The 21,970-nt window shown below is 44.9% G+C and overlaps 1 protein-coding gene across 2 annotated transcripts in view; it reads left to right on the top strand.

Annotated features, from left to right (window-relative positions):
- Positions 1–907: 907 nt before the first annotated feature.
- The window catches only part of COX10 (cytochrome c oxidase assembly factor heme A:farnesyltransferase COX10), a 109,136-nt gene continuing 88,073 nt past the window's right edge, over positions 908–21,970 (top strand). For both annotated transcript variants that reach the window (XM_033848377.2, XM_073797281.1), the window contains exons 1-3: positions 908–1,511; positions 6,884–7,017; positions 8,737–9,058. In XM_033848377.2, the coding sequence (XP_033704268.2) occupies positions 908–1,511; positions 6,884–7,017; positions 8,737–9,058 (1,060 nt within the window). The remainder of the gene's footprint in view (positions 1,512–6,883; positions 7,018–8,736; positions 9,059–21,970) is intronic.

Genomic DNA, 21,970 nt, shown 5'->3' with positions numbered 1-21,970 from the left:
AGAGGTTCTGGTCTTGGTCTGGAACTCAGGAGCTAGGTGACTTTGGGCAAATAAAACTCTTTGAGCCTTAACTTGTTATTCAGAAGAGGTTACCTTTTCCTGTGGATGTCAACACCAAACGTTTCTAAAAAGCACATGGAAAATTACAAGGCGTTTTGAAAACTTTTAACATAGTATTTAATGCTGTTTACCTCTTCAGGGAATATCCTTTCCCTTCCTTGTTTGCAGGAAAAATCTACTGTTCCTCCAACTGAGTACCAAGTTTAAATCTCCGAAGCCTTCCCTGACCAGCCACACAGAACTGCTACCTCACCTGGGTTTCTGAAGCACTTTCTGCATCACCCCCATCACACTGACCTTGCTAACTGACAACCCCTCTCGCCCCACTGGTACCATGTCAGCTCTAACACAGTCAGGGGGTCTCATTCTTCTCGGTACCCCCGTGCCCGGCAATGCTAGCCGAGATGACCCACATGACCACCTATCACCTTAGCACTGAAGACAGAGAAATTACCCTCCTAGAACCCAGTTACCTATTTCTTCTCTTTCAAATGCCGAATCTTTTTCCTTCAGTGCACTGTTAGTTGCGGAACTCCAACACCAAAACCGGAAGAAAGGAGGAGTGCTGAAACCTGCCCTCCTAATCAGACACGAATGATAACTTATCAGTTCTTGGCCGTGACAGGAGTCTGGCTGGGTACCCACTGCAGAGGCATCATTTAATTCTCTCAACCATCTTATGGGACATATGCTATTATGATCCCCGTCGCACAGCGACATAACCGAGGTTCGGGGGACTTAGGTCATTTGCTCAACACGTCAGGAGGCCAGAAGGTGGAGCCAGGAATACAGAGGTCACTCCGGAGCCTGGAACCTTAAACTCTGCACGCACCTTCCTCGTCCCGAGATGCTCCTGACGACTCCTCGGCGTGGCTCAGGGGCCAGGAGCCCGCGTGCGTCGCTCCCCGCATCTGACAGCGAATATGGTAAAGCTGTAACCGATGAGGCTGGAAGCTGGGGGCACCGTCCCCAGAACCATTTCCTCCCGGCGCCTCGGCGGCCCAAAAGTATCCCGGAGATAACTGCAAGCGGCTCGCAAGCAGCCCGCGGCCGGCCCTGCCTAAGCGCCAGGCCCCTCGGGTCCGGCCAGGGATGCCGGCCTCGGCGCGGGAGGCGCAGGTCAGCCGTCGCGCGCGGCCTTTCCTCGGAAGCCTCCGCCGCCCCGCGCTCCTCGCGCCCCGCGAAGGTACCTCAGGTCCCCTGTCCTAGGCCCAGCGCGCTCCAGCCGGGCGGCCGGTCAACGCCCCTCAGGCCACAGCCCTCCACTTCCGCGTCCCGCCCGCCGGAAGTGACGAACAGGAAACTCCCGCTCCTCTCACGGGGGGCGGGGAAAAGAAGATGGCGGCGCCCAGCAGCCGGTGAGGAGAGAGGACGCGGGGACCACGGGGGGCCGCCGGACTCGTGCGTGATGGCCGCATCCCCGCATACTCTGTCTTCGCGCGTCATGACAGGTACTGCGCCCGTTCTCGGGCACCACCTTGGGGGAATTTTCTTCTCTTTGCCACGTGTGACGCCGTGGTTCCGCCTACCTGCAACCTTGGGAGCCCTTGGCGAGGTCGGCGGGGCACCAGTGCGGGAAGTGACTTTTGGAGTAGCCTGACGTGAAGAGGCCACGGAGCTAGGGTCTAGTCTTGCACTGGGGCCCCGGTGGTCCGCACCGTCTCCATCTCCTTCTCCCCCTGGGCGCGATGTCTGGTGCTTCTTTCAGTTTTCAGAGACTGGAGGCTGCGGGAGAGAGGGCGGAGTAGAACCTGGGGGCTCCACGAACCTCTGGGCTTATTAGAGTCTTAGGTCCTAGCCATTTGTAAGTTACTCGTACGTCCCGCTTGAAGGACCGGGCAAGTGCTTTTCTCCCCCACCCCCCAACCCGGAAGCCTTGTTCCAGGATAAAGCGTCATGATGGCGATGATAAAGATGATGACCACCGCGGACAGCGGGCCACAACCACCCCCTGACCCCCAGACTTTTGTCTTTCTCCATTAGCGTGGTCCCTGATATAATCCCTCCACGCTAAGGACCTGTCACAGCTATATGTTGAAAGTGGGATGCACTTTCCTGCCCCTTGGCTCGGTTTCAGCTCAAATGTTACCTGTTCAGAGAGACCCTAGACACTCATTCTCAGAGAGCTCATCCTTTCTTAGTGCTTGAATCACCCTATCTAAGGAGAGTCCCCCGCCCTTCTCTTCTTGCATCACCCTGTTTCTTTCATGATGGTTAGCACAGTCTGTAGTTATTTATTTATAACCGGTTTATTACGTGTTTCTCCTAACTAGAAGATTGAACCTTGTGCAGGCAGGGACGGTATCTCTCTGGTTCACCTCTGTGTCCCCAGTGCCCGACACAGTACCGGGGGTACACTGTTGGTGCTGAATAATTACATGTGAATGAATGAAATTTCTTCTGATGGAGTTATTAAACTGGAGGTTGGGAACTGTTTTGCCCCCCTCTCCCCCGTAGTTTAGGATGATAACTTATGGGTCACGAATGTATTGCTGGTGGCCCATGTTGGAGATGGACTCCCTTTGGGCCTATTAAATGAGGCATTTCAACTAGATGATCTCCAAGGTCTCTTCTGGTTCAAAAGGAGGGCAGGAGGGTGAGAAGTGGGAGTGTGTATAGATGAAACAAGATTGGCAGAGGTTTGGTAGTTGTTGAAGCTGGGGGATCAGTGATGGGGGCTCATTGTGTTCTGCTATTGCGTATGACTGGGATTTTCCGTAATGATACATTTTATTTAAAGGGTCTGTAGTTCGTTTTGAATTTCTTTGTTGCCTTCTCCCATCCCCGACTGTGCATGTTTGATCCTGACCCTAGACACTCATTCTCAGAGAGCTCATCCTTTCTTAGTGCTTGAATTACCACCTCTGTAGGGAGGTTTTTCCAGCGTGTGTTCCTCAAGATTGGCTGCTTTTCTGCCTTTCAGTTCTGTATTTTCAGCTTCCTATAGGACAAGTCCGCCTGATTACTTAGAATTCCCCAGTTCAGTAAGTGGACTGCATATGGTCCACATGGTTTGTTGCTGGACCCATCTTTTTGATGCAGGTATGGGGGGAATTAACAGACAGCTTAGCTTCCTGAAGCTATGAACATAATCGCCAAAAGATCTGCTAGTAAGTGGTCTGTGCAACCTGCTATGATCCACTTGGAAGATCCACTGGAAGAGCTTGATATGGAAGCAGCATGGGGGGAAGGTGGCAGAAGGGTAAATAGGGACTGTATCAGGTATCTAGGGGTCATGCCTGACTGTTCTTCTAAAGCTTCAAAGAATTTTATAGCCATTAAAAACTTTTCAGGACCTTTCAGCTTCTTATCTGTGCACTTCATTTTTTTAAAAAACTTAATTAATTAATTAATTTATTTATTTATTTTTGGCTGCATTGGGTCTTCGTTGCTGCGCGCAGGCTTTCTCTAGTTGTAGTGAGCAGGGGCTACTCTTCGTTGCAGTGTGCGGGCTTCTCATTGCGGTGGCTTCTCTTGTTGTGGAGCACAGGCTCTAAGGCGTGTGGGCTTCGGTAGCTGTGGCACACGGGCTCAGTAGTTGTGGCTCGCGGGCTCTAGAGCGCAGGCTCAGTAGTTGTGGCACACGGGCAGAGTTGCTCCATGGCATGTGGGATCTTCCCGGACCCGGGCTCGAACCCGTGTGCCCTGCATTGGCAGGTGGATTCTTAGCCACTGCACCACCAGGGAAGTCATGTGTACTTCATTTTAAAAGCCCTACGATCATGACTCAGTGTTGATGATGAATAGTGGATAAGATCATATGTTTCCAGGTTTTTTTTTGTTCTTTTTTTTTTTTTGTGGTACGCGGGCCTCTCACTGTCGTGGCCTCTCCCGTTGCGGAGCACAGGCTCCGGATGCGCAGACTCAACGGCCATGACCCACGGGCCCAGCCGCTCTGTGGTACGTGGGATCCTCCCAGACCAGGGCACGAACCCGTGTCCCCTGCATCGGCAGGCGGACTCTCAACCACTGCGCCACCAGCGAAGCCCTGTTTCCAGATTTTTAATGCATCTATTATAAGCCATGTGTATCTTCAAACCTACATTTGTTTACATGGGACCAAAATGTCTTTAAATTTCTGGGCACTGATTCATAGAGATATGACGTGTTTTGACTAAATGAAGTGTTTTTTTCATCATTTAAAAGTACAGTTTTCCTAGCTGTTTTTTTTCCCCCCCGTAAAATCTCGGTTTTAACCCACATAATCTTGAGAGATATTTTCAAAAGTGGTTCTTTTCCTCACAGGAACATGCATTTCTCATTGGACCAATGGAACTCAAAACTCGTTTTGAAATTAAGGCCCAGAACAATAAAACTTGATGTCTTCTTGACATAATCTTTTAATACTGAAAATTGTATTATCCCAAAGAACAATGTCAAGGCAAAAAAGGAAATGCACGCAGCATCAAATAAATAGATAACAGACCCTTACTATCAGAGGACTGAATTCAAAGGAAATTTCAATCAGTGGCCTGATTTCAACACTACTGTTCCTTCCTGTACCTATATACAGACAACACATATTCTCATGTATGTGGAAAATAAGCGTTTCATACTTACCTGAGGGTTGAGAATATGATTCCAGTGAAGAAGGGACTTATCTCCAGTCTAAGATAATTGCCATGTTTACTGAGGGGTGGTGATAGCTCTCCTTCCCACAGTCCAGGTGAGCGATGTGGGTGACCCAGTCATCAGACATCATCTCATTCTTATATGGAAGGCACTCTGCTAGCTGTTGTAACGGAGGTGAGGAAAGGAGAGTCCCTACCCCTGAGGAACTGAAAAACATGATGCAGAAACAAATGGAAATATTTGCATTAAGAAGTGCCACAAGGGACTTCCCTGGCGGTCCAGTGGTTGGGACTCCGGCTTCCAATGCAGGGGGTGCAGGTTCCAGCCCTGGTCGGGGAGCTAAGATCCCACATGCCTCTCGGCCGAAGAGCCAACACATAAAACGAGGCAATATTGTAAAAAATTCAATAATGACTTTAAAAGTGGTCCACATCACAAAAAATCTTTAAAAAGAAAGAAAGAAAGAAGTGCCACACAGAAACAGTGTGACGTGATAGGGCAGCTGAAGGAGACTTCGACAGTTTACAGGCAGCGGGTGGAGGCAGGACCGTGCCAGCGAGGAAGCAGCGTCAGCGCAGAGGCACGAGCTGGAATGGTGGCGCGTGCAGTGCAGAGCCCGAGACAGCGAGTCATAGGCACAGGTTTGGGCAGGTGATGTGTATTCCGGGCTTCAGAAGAAAACCGTTGGCTCTATGGGACTTGGGTTGGAGAGGAAAGAGAGTTAACCGAAGTCAGGGCGAGTGGCTTGAATCCCACGCCTGTACCGTAGTCCAAGTGTGGGATGACAAGGGTCTGTATCTCTCAGCGGCAGGGAAAGAAGTGGACAGATTTGACCAGTGTTTCCGAGTTGACTGGAGTTGATGATTATTAGGTGATGAAGGAAGAGTTCAAAGTGGTCCTAGAATCTCAAGTAGGCGATGGTTCTATCAGCAGTAGGGAACAGAGTAAAGATAAGGGTGAGAGTAACATTCTCAGAGACGTACTAGAACCCATCCACGTGGAGATACTCAGCAGATGGAAAGAGGCGTAGTGACTCTAGAAATGGGTTGAAGATGAACAGTTACCCTGGAATTACGTTTGTTCAGGGACAGTATGTAGTGCTCAGAACAGCAACGACACAGCTGCCTTCACGTGGCTGACACAGCAAGAGGAGCCACCGCAGGAACCCGAGAACTGATAAGTTGCGGGCGGTGGAGAACCAGGGGTCCTTAGGGTCATGGAAGCCATGGAAGGAGAGACTTAAAAGAAAGGTGTGTGGGGGGGTCTGTGCTGTGGTCCTGTTGAAGGCTTGCCCAGGATGAGGCCTTACATGGAAGCATTGGATTTGTTGATGTTTGAGAGAAGGTTTAGAGAGAAATGATTAAAAGCCAAATTCAGATACAACAAAAATAGCTTCTTCCTAACTAGGTTCATAGACTCATACTTTATTGAGAGCTATTTCCTCTCCCTTTTCCTTGGCTTACCTGACATGGCCAAAATATTAATCTGAAACATATCTTCCAGTTTACTGTTATTTATTGAGAAAAATTCTGCTTCTTATTTTATACTTTTTAAAAAGTGACTGAACTGATTGTTTTATATTTTATTCTTTTTTAAAAATTAAAAAAAAATTTAATTAATTTATTTTTGGCTGCATTGGGTCTTTGTTGCTGTGCGCGGGCTTTCTCCAGTTGTGGCGAGCGGGGGCTACTCTTTGTTGCGGTGCGCGGGCTTCTCATTGCGGTGGCTTCTCTTGTTGCAGAGCACAGGCTCTAGGCGCCTGGGCTTCAGGAGTTGTGGCTCGTGAGCTCAGGAGTTGTGGCTCGCAGGCCCTGGAGCGCTGGCTCAGTAGTTGTGGCACATGGGCTTAGTTGCTCCACCGCATGTGGGATCTTCCCGAACCAGGGATTGGACCCGTGTCCCCTGCATTGGCAGGTGGATTATTAACCACTGCGCCACCAGGGAAGCCTTATATTTTATTCTTAAAAAGATCTATGGTTTGGTCATTTCAGCATTTGATATAATAAAAGCCTAATGATCCTGAGATGAAAGTGTTCCCTAGCCCTGCTGGAGAATTACACTCACTTAAACGGTGAGCAGGGCTGATCAATACCGTTCATTCACAGGTCTGGATCAGGTCATTTCAAAGTTCTGACCCATCACTCATGTGTTGCTTACCGTGGTGTGGGCTCTGCTTCTGGGTAGGTCCAGTCATCACTTGGTGAGAAGTATTAACGATTTTAACATTTTTCCCCCTTCCTCTCTATTACAGGCTGGGTAGGAGGATGTGTCTGGTATCTAGAAAGGAGAGCCTTGCAGGAGTCACCTCGTAGGTTCCTGCATCTTCTCAGGAACGTCAATCAACAGTGGGTTACATTTCAGCACTTTAACTTCCTCAGGCACATGGTACGTTGAGAAGACCATCCTCACTTTGTGCTCCCTGCCTTTACTTTCCCTGTATGAGGGGACTGTAAGAAGAGTTTTAAGAAGTACTCTTTGAAAAGGACTTTTATTTCATGTGGTCTGAAGTTTATCCACAACTTTAATCCCTTGTTCTGTTTATACTTAACTGAAACCAGAATAATTCTGGTGTCTGAGTTTTAAAGTATGATCTTGAACTTATTGATTAAGTTTGGGAAAAGATTGAAAACTACTGGCATGTTTTGACTAGGCCACAATTAGGAAAAGCTGAACTGTTATGATGCAACTTTTTAAATTCTTTAAAGTTCTGTGAATACATCAGTAATACAGAAATAATTGCTTTAACCGTGTGACCTTCCTGTTTTCTAACATCAGCAGTGTATTCAAAAGTCTTTTAAACACATGCCCTTCTGAGCAGATTCAAACAAATTGAGTTTGTGATTTGCTGGGCATTTTACAGTGGGCGTTGGTAATATAGCTCAGTAGACTTTTGTCCAGGTCGACTTCGTGGTATCGGCAGTGTGGTAACTTACATTTGACACTTTCTCAAATGGCAAAGAATCATAGGATGAAGAAACGACAGCTAAAAACTCATGATTTCAGTGCAAGCAGGAAAGAATAGCAAATTCATACTCTGAAGTCCTATTTGACATTTCTCTCACCTTTTTTTTTAACTTAAAATGCCCACTTTAACTTTTAAAATCTTAATGAAGCACATTGTTTTGATGAGAGATTTTAATTTCCAGAAATGTTCAGACTTTTAAAGTTGGGGATCGAGGATAATGGATGTTTAGAAGAGAAACTCAAATATGTTTAATGCCTTTTTTATGTAAACAGAACTCTGAATTCATTCATGAGTTTGTAACTCCTTTCTAAGATGAGTATATGTAATTTCAAGTCTTTGTGATGTAATGAAAAATTGCTTAACTAGTTATCAGGATAGGTTGCTCCAAGTCCCAGGAGCATCTATAAGTAACTAGTTGTTGATTCTTTTCTCTGTCAGTTTATTTCCGAGCCTTGGTTTCCTCATCTGAAAATTAAAGCGAGAGATACTAATAATGATCCGTCTTTTTTAACAACTTTTGAGAACATTGGATGAGATATGTATTCAATAAACTCTAAAGATATATGTTATATGAAACTGTGAAGTGCCTCAAGGATATTAGTCATACTTACTCCTTTTGTTAGTAAGTAATAGAGATTATCTGACTCTAAAATCCAATTCTTTCCCCACACCCACTGCCCTAAGGTCACTGAGCCCTGGGTTGTGTCCCCCACTGAGTAAGTCTGCATGCACTGTTCACCTGGGAACATGGAAAGTCAACAGGTTGCCTTGGCTCTTGATTATAGAAAACTTTTTCATTGTATTTGGAATATGCAACCTCCAGTTTCTGGTACTACATGGAGGGAAATTCTGGGGGAGATGAATATGAAATAAATTTATCTTTCTTTCAAGGAACTTAAATTCCTAGGATTTTCTAAGCCGTAGAATTTGAAAAACCAGTTAACTGTATTCTCCATATTTCTTAGTAGAGTGATTCCCATGTAACACTCTAACACAAGTTACTTCAGTGAGTATTTTTAAAGGTATAGGAAAATCTTTTAGGTATTTTACAAGTTGGACTGATGGAAGGTGCTACTGAATAAACATTTAAGAGCATTTTGGGCCTTGGTTTCCTAGTAACGTGTACCTTTTTTATTCAGTATGTCACACAACTGAACAGAAGCTTCAACCAGCAAATGAAACCAAAGCCAGAACCAGTGGCATCTCCTTTCCTTGAAAAAGCATCTTTGGATGAGGCCAAAGCTGAAATATACGAGATGAGACCTCTTTCACCCCCAAGCCTGTCTCTGTCCAGAAAGCCAAATGAAAAAGAATCAATAGAACTCGAACCCACCCCAGTAATTGAAGGCTCTATAGCTGTGGGAACAGAGACAAAAGAAGAAAAGCAGTGGAAAGAGATGAAGCTGCGTGTGGATGATTTGCCAGGAATTTTGGCTCGGCTGTCCAAAATCAAACTCACAGGTACTTTGTTTTTCCAGTCTAGTCAGATTCTTACTTGAGAGTGGTTTGGTTTTTTTTGTTTGTTTGTTTTTTGGTTAAACAAAATGCTAATTTTGTTATTGCCCCAAAAGGAATGATTTTGAAACTACGGGTCCCCTCTTAGTATTTTTCCTCTCTTCAACTTAATTGGGATTTGAAATCAAATTTTTGGAATTCTGTTTACGCAGAATAGTAAGTAGTATTGCCCTAAACATATTGTACTAAAAATGGTCTCTCTTTTATTTGCAGTTAACACAGAATATTTATCCTGCTTATTTCCTTGTCTTTTGTGTGTTCACACCTACTACCCTGTGACGATGCAGTAAGATAATGTGTTCCGTTTCAGTTCTGGAAACAAGAAGGACTGCACTGCTGGGCTTGATGGGCAGTGAACACATGGGCCCTGGGACTCCCAGCTCACTGTTGTGCTTTGCTTCTTGTAGGGCCTCTGGGATTGTCCCACATGTGTGGGAATGTAGATTGTTTCTCTGCGAAGAAAGCTGGTGACTACACTGTTGAGCAAAGCTTGTCTGATTTTGTAAATAAAGTTTTATTGGAACACAGCCATAGCCGTTGGTTCTGTGCTGGTGTCATGCTACCTCAGCAGAATTGAGTCATTGCCACAGAAAACTTATGTCCTGGAAAGCCTGGACTATTTCCTGTCTGGCCCTTTAGAGAAAAAGTTTGCTGACCCCAGCTATAGAGCATGGACTAGTGAGAGGCAGGGATGATGGGAAACAAATCAGTGGTGGTCAACTGAGAAATGACTTGGGGCTGAGTTAAGGAGAAAAGGGGGGAGAGAGAGAGAGAGAAATATTAAGGAAGTGGAATGAACAGAACCTCAGGTAGACGTGGTGGAGTGCTGGGGGCCATAAGATAGAAGGTTTAGGACACAGACTTGCAAGGAGTCTTAACTGCTGTTAGGGGAAGCAAGCCTTCCCCGGTCCTGGGCACTGTGCTCCTTGCTATCCTCCACGCGGCCCAGTTCTGAGAGAGAACGTAGAGTAGTGACCTCTGGGCTGGAGTCCCTGCCCTCAAATCCTCTCTCTCACTGGTTGAGTGACCTTGAGCAAGTTCCATACATCTCTGTGCCTCAGTTTACCCATCTGTAAAGTAGGGATAATAATGATACCTACTTCCTAGGTCAATACTGAGTTTTAAATGGGGTGACATCTGCAAATTGTGTAGAAGAGACCATGTTAAGACCTATACACTTGTTTCTTAAATAAATAAAATAACTTCGTCACCTGGGTGCCCCTGCAGGCACTTGAGTTTGCTGCCCCTGCTCTGGGACAACTTGGGGCCTTCTGCTGTGGAAGACTGGATGAATGGTTGTGTTGAGACTTAAGAATGTGAACAGTGAAGGGAGAACCAGGTTTGGGGGGAGAACAGTTTTGGACACACAGAATTCGAGTTGCTGCTGGCATATCCAGGTGGAGAGGTCCAGTGGGCACTGGCTGTGAAGGACAGGAGCTCAGCTAGACCACTGGGCCAGAAGAGCAAGCGGTCTTCAGTGTAGGGTTGACTGTGAAGCCGTGGTGGTGAGCAGGGTTGCCAGGGGTCAAGTGTAGAGTGACCAGAGCAGAAGGCCAAGGACAGGACTTTGGGGCATGTCCCCTTTTAAGGATTGCGCAGAGTGTATAATGGAGTCTGCAAGGAAATAAATGGTCAGAGGAAGGGAAAGAGGAAGTGGCTTTGTCACGGAAGCCAAAAGAAAGCCAGTCCATAAAGGAAGTGATCAACACTTAAATGGTAGAGGTCTCCTAAGATGCCTGGCTATGAAGTTATTTTATTTGGCAGTTAGGAAGTCAGCGATGACAGCCTGCAAAGTCAGGAACTAATTATCAATGTCTCTTGTTAGAGTCTCAAACGAGGTACTTTAAATTACTAATTTAAAATAACGTCTTCAAGTTTTTTTCATAATGCTTATTTCTTTAGGGACAGATAGGAAAGGATGATAACTGGTTTAGGATCATTTGGGGGGGGCTGGGGGCACATTTTCCTTCCCTTCATACCAGATGTTGTATTGGTTTTCCTTTTCTGTACCTTATAGTGCTGTATATCTGAATAGGCATTCCAGATGCAGGGTTTGATATTTAAAACATGGTGTCTGAAATCTAAAGTAATGACTACATCCCTTCTTCAATGGTACATGTTGTGCTCTATTTATGTTGCTTGTCGACTTACCAGTCCCCAGGTGTCAGTTGCTAAGGAGCATACGTGGCACGTGTGTTCAAATGGGGCTTCTGCTGTCCCCTGAGATCAACTCCCAGAGGCCTGGGACCGGACCCAAAGCTCTGCATTTTGGCACGCATGCAGATGATGTGATGCCGGTGGTCCTGGACCACCCTTCGAGAAAGTGAAGGAAGGGTTGCACAGGCAGAGGGCCAGGCCCAGCCCCAGTGGCCTGGAGGATGTGGGAGAGCTCGCGCCTTACTTCCCGTGAGCCAGAGCAGCCCTTGCCACCACTGGCACGGGAGCAGCCATCTGGGGGCTCTGGACCACACAGGAGAGATGTGCACAGGCGAGGTATACATCTCGGAGGGGGCAGAGAGCAGCAGCCTCCCCTGCAGCCACAGATGGAAAAGCCCTGGGCAGTAAATTTGTCCTCGGAGCATTTTATATATTCCATGCCCCAGGCTTCTGGACGAGCTAATTGAATTAAAGTCATTTCCTTCTGCTTATTCCATTTAAAGAGGCAGCACCCTTCGGGTGACCCCGACCCTCTTATTTGACCTCTTACCTCCCTGTTTATTTTATTACTTGAATTCACACGTCTTGGAGTCAGCAGGATTTTTTTTTTTTTAAAGAAAATCCCTGGTATCTATAAATTGATTTCTTTTGGACTCTTAATATCTTGGGCAATTCGTTTATGGCTGATGATAGCCGAGACAGAAATACCTGGGAGTCAGTGATCACTTTTAGAGAACTAGTCTTCCTTTCTTTGCCTCCTTCTGTTTATAGCTGAAATACGCCGAGGATAACTAACTATAGATTTAAGTGAAGAGCCACACAGTGACATCTTTGCATTTCCTTTGTAGGATAAGAGGGTGGCAGTGGGATGATGCTTTGGCATTTATGCCAGGATCTGGGCCAAAGTTTGCAGGAGATAATGCCATTTAAAGAGATTTTTTTTCTGTGAAAGGAAGTAAGACTGAGTTTATAAAGAAGTAATAATATGTCTCCCTTGAGTTTCTCTTGCCAGCTGAGCTATTTACAGTATGTTTTTGGAGTTTGTTGCAAGGACCACACTGGGGTGAAGAAATTTTATTTGGATTAGGATCATAAGAAGCTTTGGTGATTCAGCTGAGTTTATACTTAATATGTGTCAATAAAAAGCAGAAATTTTTTCCTGAATAATGTCTGTGCTGAAAAGCTACAGCACATTTTCTGAGACCAGAATACTAAAATAGATTGTTTATTGGAACCAATAGATTGGGCTGTCCATGGAACTGATATAAACTACAGTCTGTCAGTGTATAGATCTTTTTTCCCCTAGAACCTAGAATGCTGCTTTTTATTAAAAGGAAAAAAAAAAAAAAAAAAAACAAGAATAGAGGATACAATTTTATTTTAGATTGCTTGTAGTTTTTAAAAGTCAACGTACTGTAATCATCAGCTCTGAGATACTGCGTAAAGGATTTTTCTCATTTTCATAAAAATATTAGTTGAGTAGAATTTTAATTTTTAAAATTTTAATATATATTTTGAAATAAATACCTTAATATTTATATACTTGTTAAATGTTAAAGCAGTATTTTTATTAGTAAGTGTTTACTTTTAGAACAAATAGATAAGCAAAAGTAAGACGAATGGAATCTCCTTATAAGTCTACCCTCTCAAAATAATAACCATTTTGATGATTTTGGTGTATTCTAGAACGTTTTTCTATACATGCCATTCAGATATTTTTGCTTTTTAAACAAAAGTAAGATCATAATGTAAATGCTTTCTGTACTTTTTAAAAAATTCTGATTCTGTGCATATCTTTTTGTGTCCCTGCGCTCACCCTGTTTTTGATGACCTTCTCTTTTAATGAGTAGTGTTGTCTGAAGACACAAAAGCACATGATAACCTACCACCCAGTTTGACGTGGTGTTGTTGGACTTCTCTTGCATTTTAAGCTTGAGGATAGAGGCTCTCAGTTTCCATTACTGGTAAAACATTCCTGTGGCCCAAAGGAGACACAGAGGCAACCAGCAAGGGAACTTTCTCTCTGAAAAGGTTTTTCCAACGTGTTTTTGAAACCACAGAGCCAGCATCCTACTTTTTCCCAAGTCTGGTTTCTCGTGCCATCCGCTTCCATGCTCAGCACACAGTGTGTCTGTGCCCAGCTTTTGCCCCAGTGCCCCCGCCTGCTGGGCATACCCGCTGTGCAGGAGCAGTGTTGGTGTGGGGCTTGCTCGTTGGGTTAAGGTCCTCAGATTCATCTCTGCCTCGGCTCTGTGAGAAGTATGTCTGGGCCAGGCCCTGCTTTCTCTCTGGTGTGACTGCTCTTCTCTCCCTCCAGCTGTGATGCAGCTGCCTCCAGACAGTCCTGCTGTTGCATGAAGTGGGTCCATGTCGCCGTGGTCCACCCTGGCCTCTGCTTCTGGCCCCTCACCCTCCACACCAGCCAGGAAGACAGGGTCCCGTCAGATAGCCTTTATTTCCCATATTTATCCATTTTCTTCCCACTTGGTATTAAGGTAGTCTACTACCTTAATTTTCTACTTAATTTTCTACTATTCAAATAGTGAAAGTAATAAGTCAGCTCTCAGCAACTGTCTTCAATTTCAACTCATCTGCACTGTATTTAACAAACATTTCTTGAGGGTTTTAGTATCGTCTCTTTACTTAATTTATTGCTGATGTAGGTTTTTCTCCAATTTTCATTTTTATTCCATCATTTCATTTGGTTTCTGGTAGGAGTGGGCCACGTAGATGCCTCAGCCAGTGTTCTAAGTTAGATGAAAAATGCATTTATCTCGGCTATTCTGTTTTCTATTGATATAATTGTTTTAAATTCAGTTTGATGTTATTTGGATTGATTGTAAGTGTAAGAGGTGTGGTAGATGCTCGAAGAATGTAGAGATAAATTTCACGTGGATGATAATCATTCTCAAAAAAACATTGACGACTTTAAAGAAGAGAAGGAGAAAAAGCTATGAGTTGAGAATGGGCTCAGCTCCATGTAACTGAAAACTTGAAGAGCAGTGACTTAAGCAAATAAAGGGTTTATTACTCTTTTGTAATAAACCTCAAGAGAGGTTTATTACTCTCTTGAGTCTGAAATTAGGAGCCCAGAACTAGTGCTCAAGGATGTTGTCTACATAGCTGGCTGCTGTTTTTTCCTCTGTTGTCATTAGCTTGTGGCTTTTGTCCTCAAGACCACAAGATAGCTGCCACTCCCCCATCATCATGTTATGTTCCAGGCAGAAAGAATGAAGAAAGGGGATGGTGTAGAAAAGCAGAAGCCTCCTTATGAGACTTGGCCTTTTTAGGGATTTCCCTGGTGGTCCAGTGGTTAGGATCCTACACTTTCACTGCCGAGGATGTGGGTTCGATTCCTGGTTAGGGAACTAAGAGCCCTCAAGCCGTGCTGCCTTTTTACTTGGGAAGGGAAGCTTTTGATAGGAATGTCTCCTTATATCTCATTGGCCAGGACTGTACAGCATGGCTTTACAGCTAAAAGGGAGGTTGTAAAAAATTCTTTCCTCTATCATTGAAAAAGCCAAAGCATCTGAAGTCCAGCCTAGTCAACTCTGTCAGTATCCAGCTTCTCTGTATTCTCACAGCACCCCCCGGGCTGTCTCATTATGCAGTGTATCCCCTCCCAGGAAGAGGATGCAGGGCTGCCCACCTCTTCACCCCCAGTTTTCCAAAGAAAATAGAACAGCACCCCTAGGTCTGCTCTGGGACTACACCACACGTGCACTTCACATGTAATGTGTTTAAATGAAGACTGCTTTGCCACCTCAACATGCACTTTCCCAGTGGTGGTTGTGGACGTGTAGCCATCTGTCGGCAGTCTTTCCCTGTCGTCTTGATAATCAGATACACATTTGAGACTCCTAGTTTGTGCTGGGGAGTTGTCAACCCTGGACTGTACAGTGAGGAAGGCCACCCAGCCCAAGACTACCTTGACAAGTGTAGGTTTTAGGTTGACAGTGAAACTTGAGCTAAACAAGGGAACGAGCCAGGTGGTCCCATGGAATTTCCTCTTTCCTTTCTTTGTTGCATTTAACAGTCACTGAAGGCTTTGGCATCCTAAGTTTTCTTCCTCACCCCAAATTCCATCATCGACCTAGGGGACTTCACTATCTTTAGTGGTTCTGAAACTCCTCGAATCGCTTGTTATAATGCAGATTTCTGGGCTTCATCTCCATAAGCCCCTTCCCTCAAGGTCTGGGATGGGGCCTAGGAATCTGTATTTTAACAGAGGGCCCTGGTAGGCATGGTCCCCAGAACATATTTGAGGAGCTCTTCTTACCTGGAGAACTCATTCACCACCTCTGTACCACCTCATCTTCATTCTCAGCAAACTACCTTGCTTTCCATTTCAGAAAAAAATAGAGCTTTAGTTCTCATCAAGTGGGAACTCAGCAACTTCCTGCAAACCGAATTTATCTGAATTCTCACCTGTCATTGCCTCTTCTCCCCTCTGCCTGTTCCCCCGACCCTCCCCCCCATCAGTGGACGGCTCCATCACCGTGGCACCTGGGAGTCCTCTTAGACTCTGCAAACGCAAGCAGGCCTCCCTCCTCTGTGGAGGGCGGGTTAATGCATCTCTGGAGGAGACGAGACGATTGCTTCCCAACCCTGCAGGTCAGAAATGCCCAGGTGCCTAATTAGCACTTGGGGGTATTATCAAGGGCTTGGTTTCCAGTTCAAAGCAAAACATGGTAGCATCTCATTTATTAAGATTAAGGAACGAAAAACTTACAGAAGTGAATTTAAAAGAATGTTACAGGGTTATCTCTAAGTACTAAAAGTAGTTTTTGCTCAATACCATTATTTTTTTATATCTTAAGGGGGTGGATAGTGAATTGGGAAGTTAAGAATGAAAAGAGGAGTGCTAACATATCAGTGATTTGCTAAAAAAAAAATACAGGGGCCCGCTTTTTATCTGCATTCACACGGGCAGGGGAGGAGGGTAGGTCTGTCTGGCGCTCCGTCACCCTGCGGCCTTGTCCTTGCCGTCGCCCTGCCTCTCGCAGTCAAGTCTCCCCGCTTCCCCATCGCAGGCCAGCTCCTCCTCAGCCTTCGGTCACACCTCTGAGCTCAGTGTGAGCGGGCACTCGGTCGGGAGCCCTTCACCTCCCTCACGGCATCCGTCCGCAACTGCACCCTCTGACATGCTCCCACGCTCTGTGGCCATGCCTGCTGGCTTGTCTGAATCTTCCCCAGCCTGTGGGCACCAGGAGGCCTGGGACCACATCCATCTTCCTGCCTTGTTGCATTGCCAGGGCCTCGCTCCTGTTCTGCCCATAATAGGTGCTCAAAAAGCAGAAGCTCGATGGGAAAAAAAGAAAACTAATGAACTCTGTTGCCACCATTTGTAGAATTTGGAACAGCTTAGCCTTTTAATTACAAATAATTATTTTCCTATGATATAATAGTTGAAATGTTTAGTGGTGACTGAAAAGTATTGTACTTGAACTAGATGACCTGGGGCCCCTAGATTTCCTCTGTCTGCTTTGTAGAGTGTCACCTTCACCTGTTGTCATTGATAGGAAACTGAGAAAAATCTTCGTTATTTTAATGAAAAGTGCTCAACTAACAGTTTCTTCTTGCCAAACTCATTTTTCAAAAAGTGTTTTTACTTCTTAAAAGCTTGATAAGCATCAGTTTTATGGAAACGTTTTTTAGTTAGTTACAAAGGTTGTAAGGTGTTGGTTATGAAGTATATTGAAAAGAAAAATTTCTTTATTGAAAAGGAAAACTAAAAATAGGATGACAAAGTAGAAAATCTTTGATGGTTCAAGGAAAAACTGTGATTGAAAGAACACTCTTAGGCCCTCACTCGGTGTTGCATAATTAACTTGGATATAAACAGCTTTTATTTATGTGTTTTATTTATGTGTGTCACCGACCTGATAGCAATTTCATCTTCCTTTTCTGAATGCCGTTTGGGTGCAAACCCAGCGCTTCCTCGGGACTGTACTTAAATGTTTCCTTTTGGTAACAGTGTTGCTCAGTAAATTTGAAGTTAGGGGTTTTAATTTGGTTTTAGGATTTTTAAGACCAGCTCTGGTCACTGAGTATGAAAAAAAGAAAGGGGAAAACTAGAAGGCCCGGCAAGTTCTTAGTTTTGCAGCTGTGTTATTAAAAATCTCCACTAAAAAGTCTTTATCTTTTAACCAGAAGTGGCTATGGTTTGTAATCAGTTACCCCCTGATTGACAGGCTTTAATGTAGCTGAGAAGAAAGTACCGTGTCTCTCATCAATTGACTTTTCATCTGAACATAACAATAAGCGTAGAAGTCGCCACCTTCCTCCATACACGTGTGGGTAAGATAACCGTTGGGACGGTCGCGGAACACGGCCAAGCTGTGGAGGCTAAAAACTCTTAAATTAGACATTGAACCATTTGAAGCTTACGGTGTTAACAGAAATGAAGAGAGAGGAAGAAATCATTAAGTACAGCTACCAAGTAAAAATACATGCTCGTCTGAAAATCAGGAAAAACTTAATTCTTGCCTCTGAATTAAGTTGTATAATTTTGAACTTTGAGATCTGCTAACAAAAACATTCCATTGCTTGGAGCCACCGGTGAACAAAACCACGTACAAATTCATTAACCGCCTGTTCTTGGGCAGCTTTGTACATAAAAGAGCTTTCGAGAGATTCATCACAGGCTTGTAGGATTTGGGTTATAATATTGCATAGTATCTGCTATCAAGGATAATGAGATGTAATAGATCACAAGGATAATTTGAAATCTATAGAGAATCTCAAACTCTCATTTAGCCAGTGGTTTCAATCTTTTGAGCAGATCTTTTATCAGAGTTGATAACTATCCAAATTGACTTATTGGAGTTTTGTTTTTCACTTAATTCTTTTGGGGCCAGGGCTGAAAAATAGCGAGGCCTTGAAAGACAGAGATAAAGCAGGATGTAGATGACCAGTGTGTTAATATAATCGTTAGAGTTATTTCTAAATGACGATCTCAGAAGAGAAAGCAGCTCCATTGTGCTTACGCTCAGAGACCAACAGTTCTCAGAGTATTGAGCCTTTATCAAAAAAAAAAAAAAAAAAAAAATCGTTCCTGACAAAGCTGCTGCTGCGGGAAAACGTATTGCTTATTGGAAAAGGCGAAACCCTTCAGTGGCTCCCGGCTGCCCTGGAAAGCACACTGCGAGCTGGAGCTGGGGAGCCTGGCTACACGGGCACGCAGGACGTGCAGGCGGCGTCCCCGCAGCGCGGGGCTCCCTCCTCTGGGACCTGTGGCCGTCCCCCTTGAGACCCGTGCTGCAGGGGCGTCGTGGGTTATGCGCAGGTACGCGGTGTCCTGCGAGCCCTGCTGGCCTGGTGGTGGTTTTGTCATCAGCTGGGTGGTGCGTGTGTATATCTTCCCTTCCTTTAGCGGAACTTTCTTCTGAAAATGAGTCTTTGGAGTACTTGCTACAGTACATCCCATAAAGCAGAGAGCCAAATATTATGCCTAAAGCGTATGACTCTGGGTTAGACGGTAGATTGAGTTCACTGCCGCTGGTTGACGCCTGGATCTCCGTGTATAAAATCAGACGTAATACCCACCAATGCTTGCCTTGCTTTTCATTTTAGAGCAAGCTTCTGCAAAGTTTGTTAGTCGTGTACTTTATCAGTAAAACAGTTTTAAGTGCACGTGTGTATATTTATAAAATGTTTATGCTATTGTATATAAATATGTCATATATAACAAAAATGTAAAGTTACTTGTAAGTAAAATTCATGTATTCTTACACCAATGTATTATATTCATTTTAAGATATACAAAGTGTGTGTTTTAAAAGAGAGGGTTGAGAAGTCAAATATAAGTGCAAGTTCTCATGTTTTCTTCCCATAAGTGCAGTGTTTCCGGGATTTAAATAAATGTAAGGGCACTTTGGCATTGCAAAGTGCTTCACAAATGTAAGTCTTGTTTTTATCACTATCATGGTTAGTCCACATTTCTTAAGGACTGCACTCCGGGCACTCCCCTGGACGTTCTAAGACAGAGGCGCGTGGAGCTTGTGTGAAGTGTTTTGCTGTTTCTCAGAGTTCCTTAAGACACCACTTTGAAATATTAAGTCTAAGCATAGTGGCTGGAAAAATACATCATCTTGAAGCGCATTTTAATAATTACCAAGAGCACTGCTTATTAAGCCCTTATTACTTGCCAGGCACTGTGCTGAGTGCTTTTGTTATACTAGAAACTAGTGTTTCTCTAAAAGGTGTCCCTCAGTGTGGACAGGAGCATGGAGGCTCCGCATGGCTGGTCCCGTGGACAGTACGCCTGGAGAGACAGAGGCTGTGGGTAGTGGCATTTGCATGATTGAAGGTTGTACTAAGAGAGGTTAACTCGGTGTTGCTCCAGAGACAAGGGTTCTATCCAGAGGGAGTCGTCCTGACTTGATCTGGGAGAGAGAGAGAGAGAGACCCATCCCACAGCTGGAGCCCTTCTGTGCAGGGCTGCCTGGGGAGAAACCGCTTCCTGTTGCCAGATCCAGGGATAGTGTCCATTCCTCCATTAGGACAGAGATGAGACTAGTTGACCCTAAATTCCCTCTGACCTTTTAGGGCTTTATTATTCTTGGAGTCACTGAATTGCGTTTCGCTCCTCTGCTTGTACCCATTCCGCTTATTCCATATTGAAGGCCCGTGTCACTGCCTTAAGATCCCTCATGCCACCTGTGTTTGCACCATTGCCACCCTTGCCAGGTCCTCTCTCTGCCCACCTGGTTCCCTGCAGTGGCCTTTGCATGGGTCCTGAGCGAGCTTTCCTCCACTCCGGTCAGTCCTCTCTGTCCTGAAGTCTAGTCTTCCTTAAGTGCCACCCTTGTTACAGTATCACACGTTTTCTCTTACTGCAAACCATGATACCACAAACTTTGCAGGTTAAAACAGCACGAGGTTCTTACTTTGTAGTTCCTAAAGGTCGGAAGTCCAAGTGTGGCCTGGCCGGATCCTCCACTCAGGGTCCCCCTGGGCTGAAATCACTGTGGGCCGGGGCCGTGCTTCTCCCCTGGGGCTCGGGGGCCGCTGGCAGAACTCATACCTTTGCATCTCTGCGTCTGAGGTCCCCGGACCACTCTGCTCCGAGCGGCCGCCTGGGCTTCTTTGCCATGTGGTCCTCAGGTAGCTCACACGGGGAGGCTTGCTTTCTTCTAGGCCAGCCAGGGTGTGCCTGCTTGCGACCGTTTGAAAATCTAACAAGCTGTTTTTAATTATAGAGAGCTTCTCCCTGGAGGAGACAGGCAGACCAGAGACTGCATCTGGTCACTCCTTGTCAGCGACGGCATCTGGGAGGACGTGGCCCTGACCAGTCTTAGGTCCAGCCTGATGGTTCCAGAAAGAGTTGTGGGTAGAGCTGCAGCTGTGCTAGGTGTCAGGACTGCCTTTGTCACCATGCACCTCCCTAGGTGGCTGCTGAGTCTCTGCATGGCGGTGATTGTGTCTGGGCTGGACCTCCACCCACGAGCCAGGGGCAGGTGGGAGTGGGTGCATCGGGGTAGGGGTATCCCTCTTCCTTGGACCTCCAGAGTCACGCCTGGGCCTGCAGGACAGCGCTTCTGGGCTTCTGTTGGATGGGTCACACTTCATTGGCGACATTGATTTTATGTTTATTTGTGAAGGGACAATATGAGATTACCAAATAAAATATAATTTCAAGTGCTGTGAATGAAAGAATATATTACATTCACTGTTAATGAGATCCTGGTGCTGCAAAATGATTCCATGTAATGAATCCCAGGAAATCAATGAACAGTTTAATTACCATTGTGGCAGTGCTGTGTGAGAGTATTGCTTTGGTCAGTTTTACAATTTATCAATTTTCTTTTCCTTTCTTTAAATTAATTGCTTTGATGAAGTAAGTATAAATACATTCTTTGTTAGCTTTTGATCTTTTTTTTAGAAATGTGTTACAAAATTCAGATTTCTTCCTTTTTAGTAATACTGGCCCCTGTATTATAAAAAATAATGGCCCCTGTATTATAAAAAAATACACGTTTTTTAATGTATATTACCGTTTACAATTTGTATATTTTTAAATGAGGCAGTATTTCCATTTTGTAAATTTAATCATTGCTAAGTCTTACTAAAACATTGTCCTGGGCTTCCCTGGTGGCGCAGTGGTTGAGAGTCCGCCTGCCGATGCAGGGGACACGGGTTCGTGCCCCGGTCCGGGAGGATCCCACATGCCGTGGAGCGGCTGGGCCTGTGAGCCATGGCCGCTGAGCCTGCGCGTCCGGAGCCTGTGCTCTGCAACGGGAGAGGCCTCAACAGTGAGAGGCCCGCGTACCACAAAAAAAAAACCAAAAAACAAAAAAAAACATTGTCCTTTTCTCTCTGTCATTCTTTTGTAAACTGCTTTCTGTCTCTTCTCAACTTACCACTTGACCCATCAGTCAAAAATTTGATGTGCTTTCTGTGTTTATTGTCCATTACCCAGTCATGCTCTGGGGGCAAATAAAAAGAAAAACACTGCTTTTGTGTGTCTGCATACCTTTTTCAATTTTAAACAAAGTGAATTTTCTTTTTACAGTATTTTTAGCTTGACAGTTCAGTGACTGTGTTGCTATGTTTTCCACTATGGTGGTAATTGATTTTTAAAACGTCTTTATAAATCACAATACAAAATATTGACCTGGATATTTAGAGACATCTAAAGTTGTTTTTTATTTTGGTGACTCTAGATTTTACTAATTATATATTGAGAAAGTTATCATG

This window comes from Tursiops truncatus, chromosome 20, assembly GCF_011762595.2.
Source record: "Tursiops truncatus isolate mTurTru1 chromosome 20, mTurTru1.mat.Y, whole genome shotgun sequence".
In the NCBI taxonomy this organism is placed as follows: domain Eukaryota; kingdom Metazoa; phylum Chordata; class Mammalia; order Artiodactyla; family Delphinidae; genus Tursiops; species Tursiops truncatus.
Note: the sequence above shows the minus strand (reverse complement) of the source record. Positions and strands in the feature narration are given on the sequence as shown.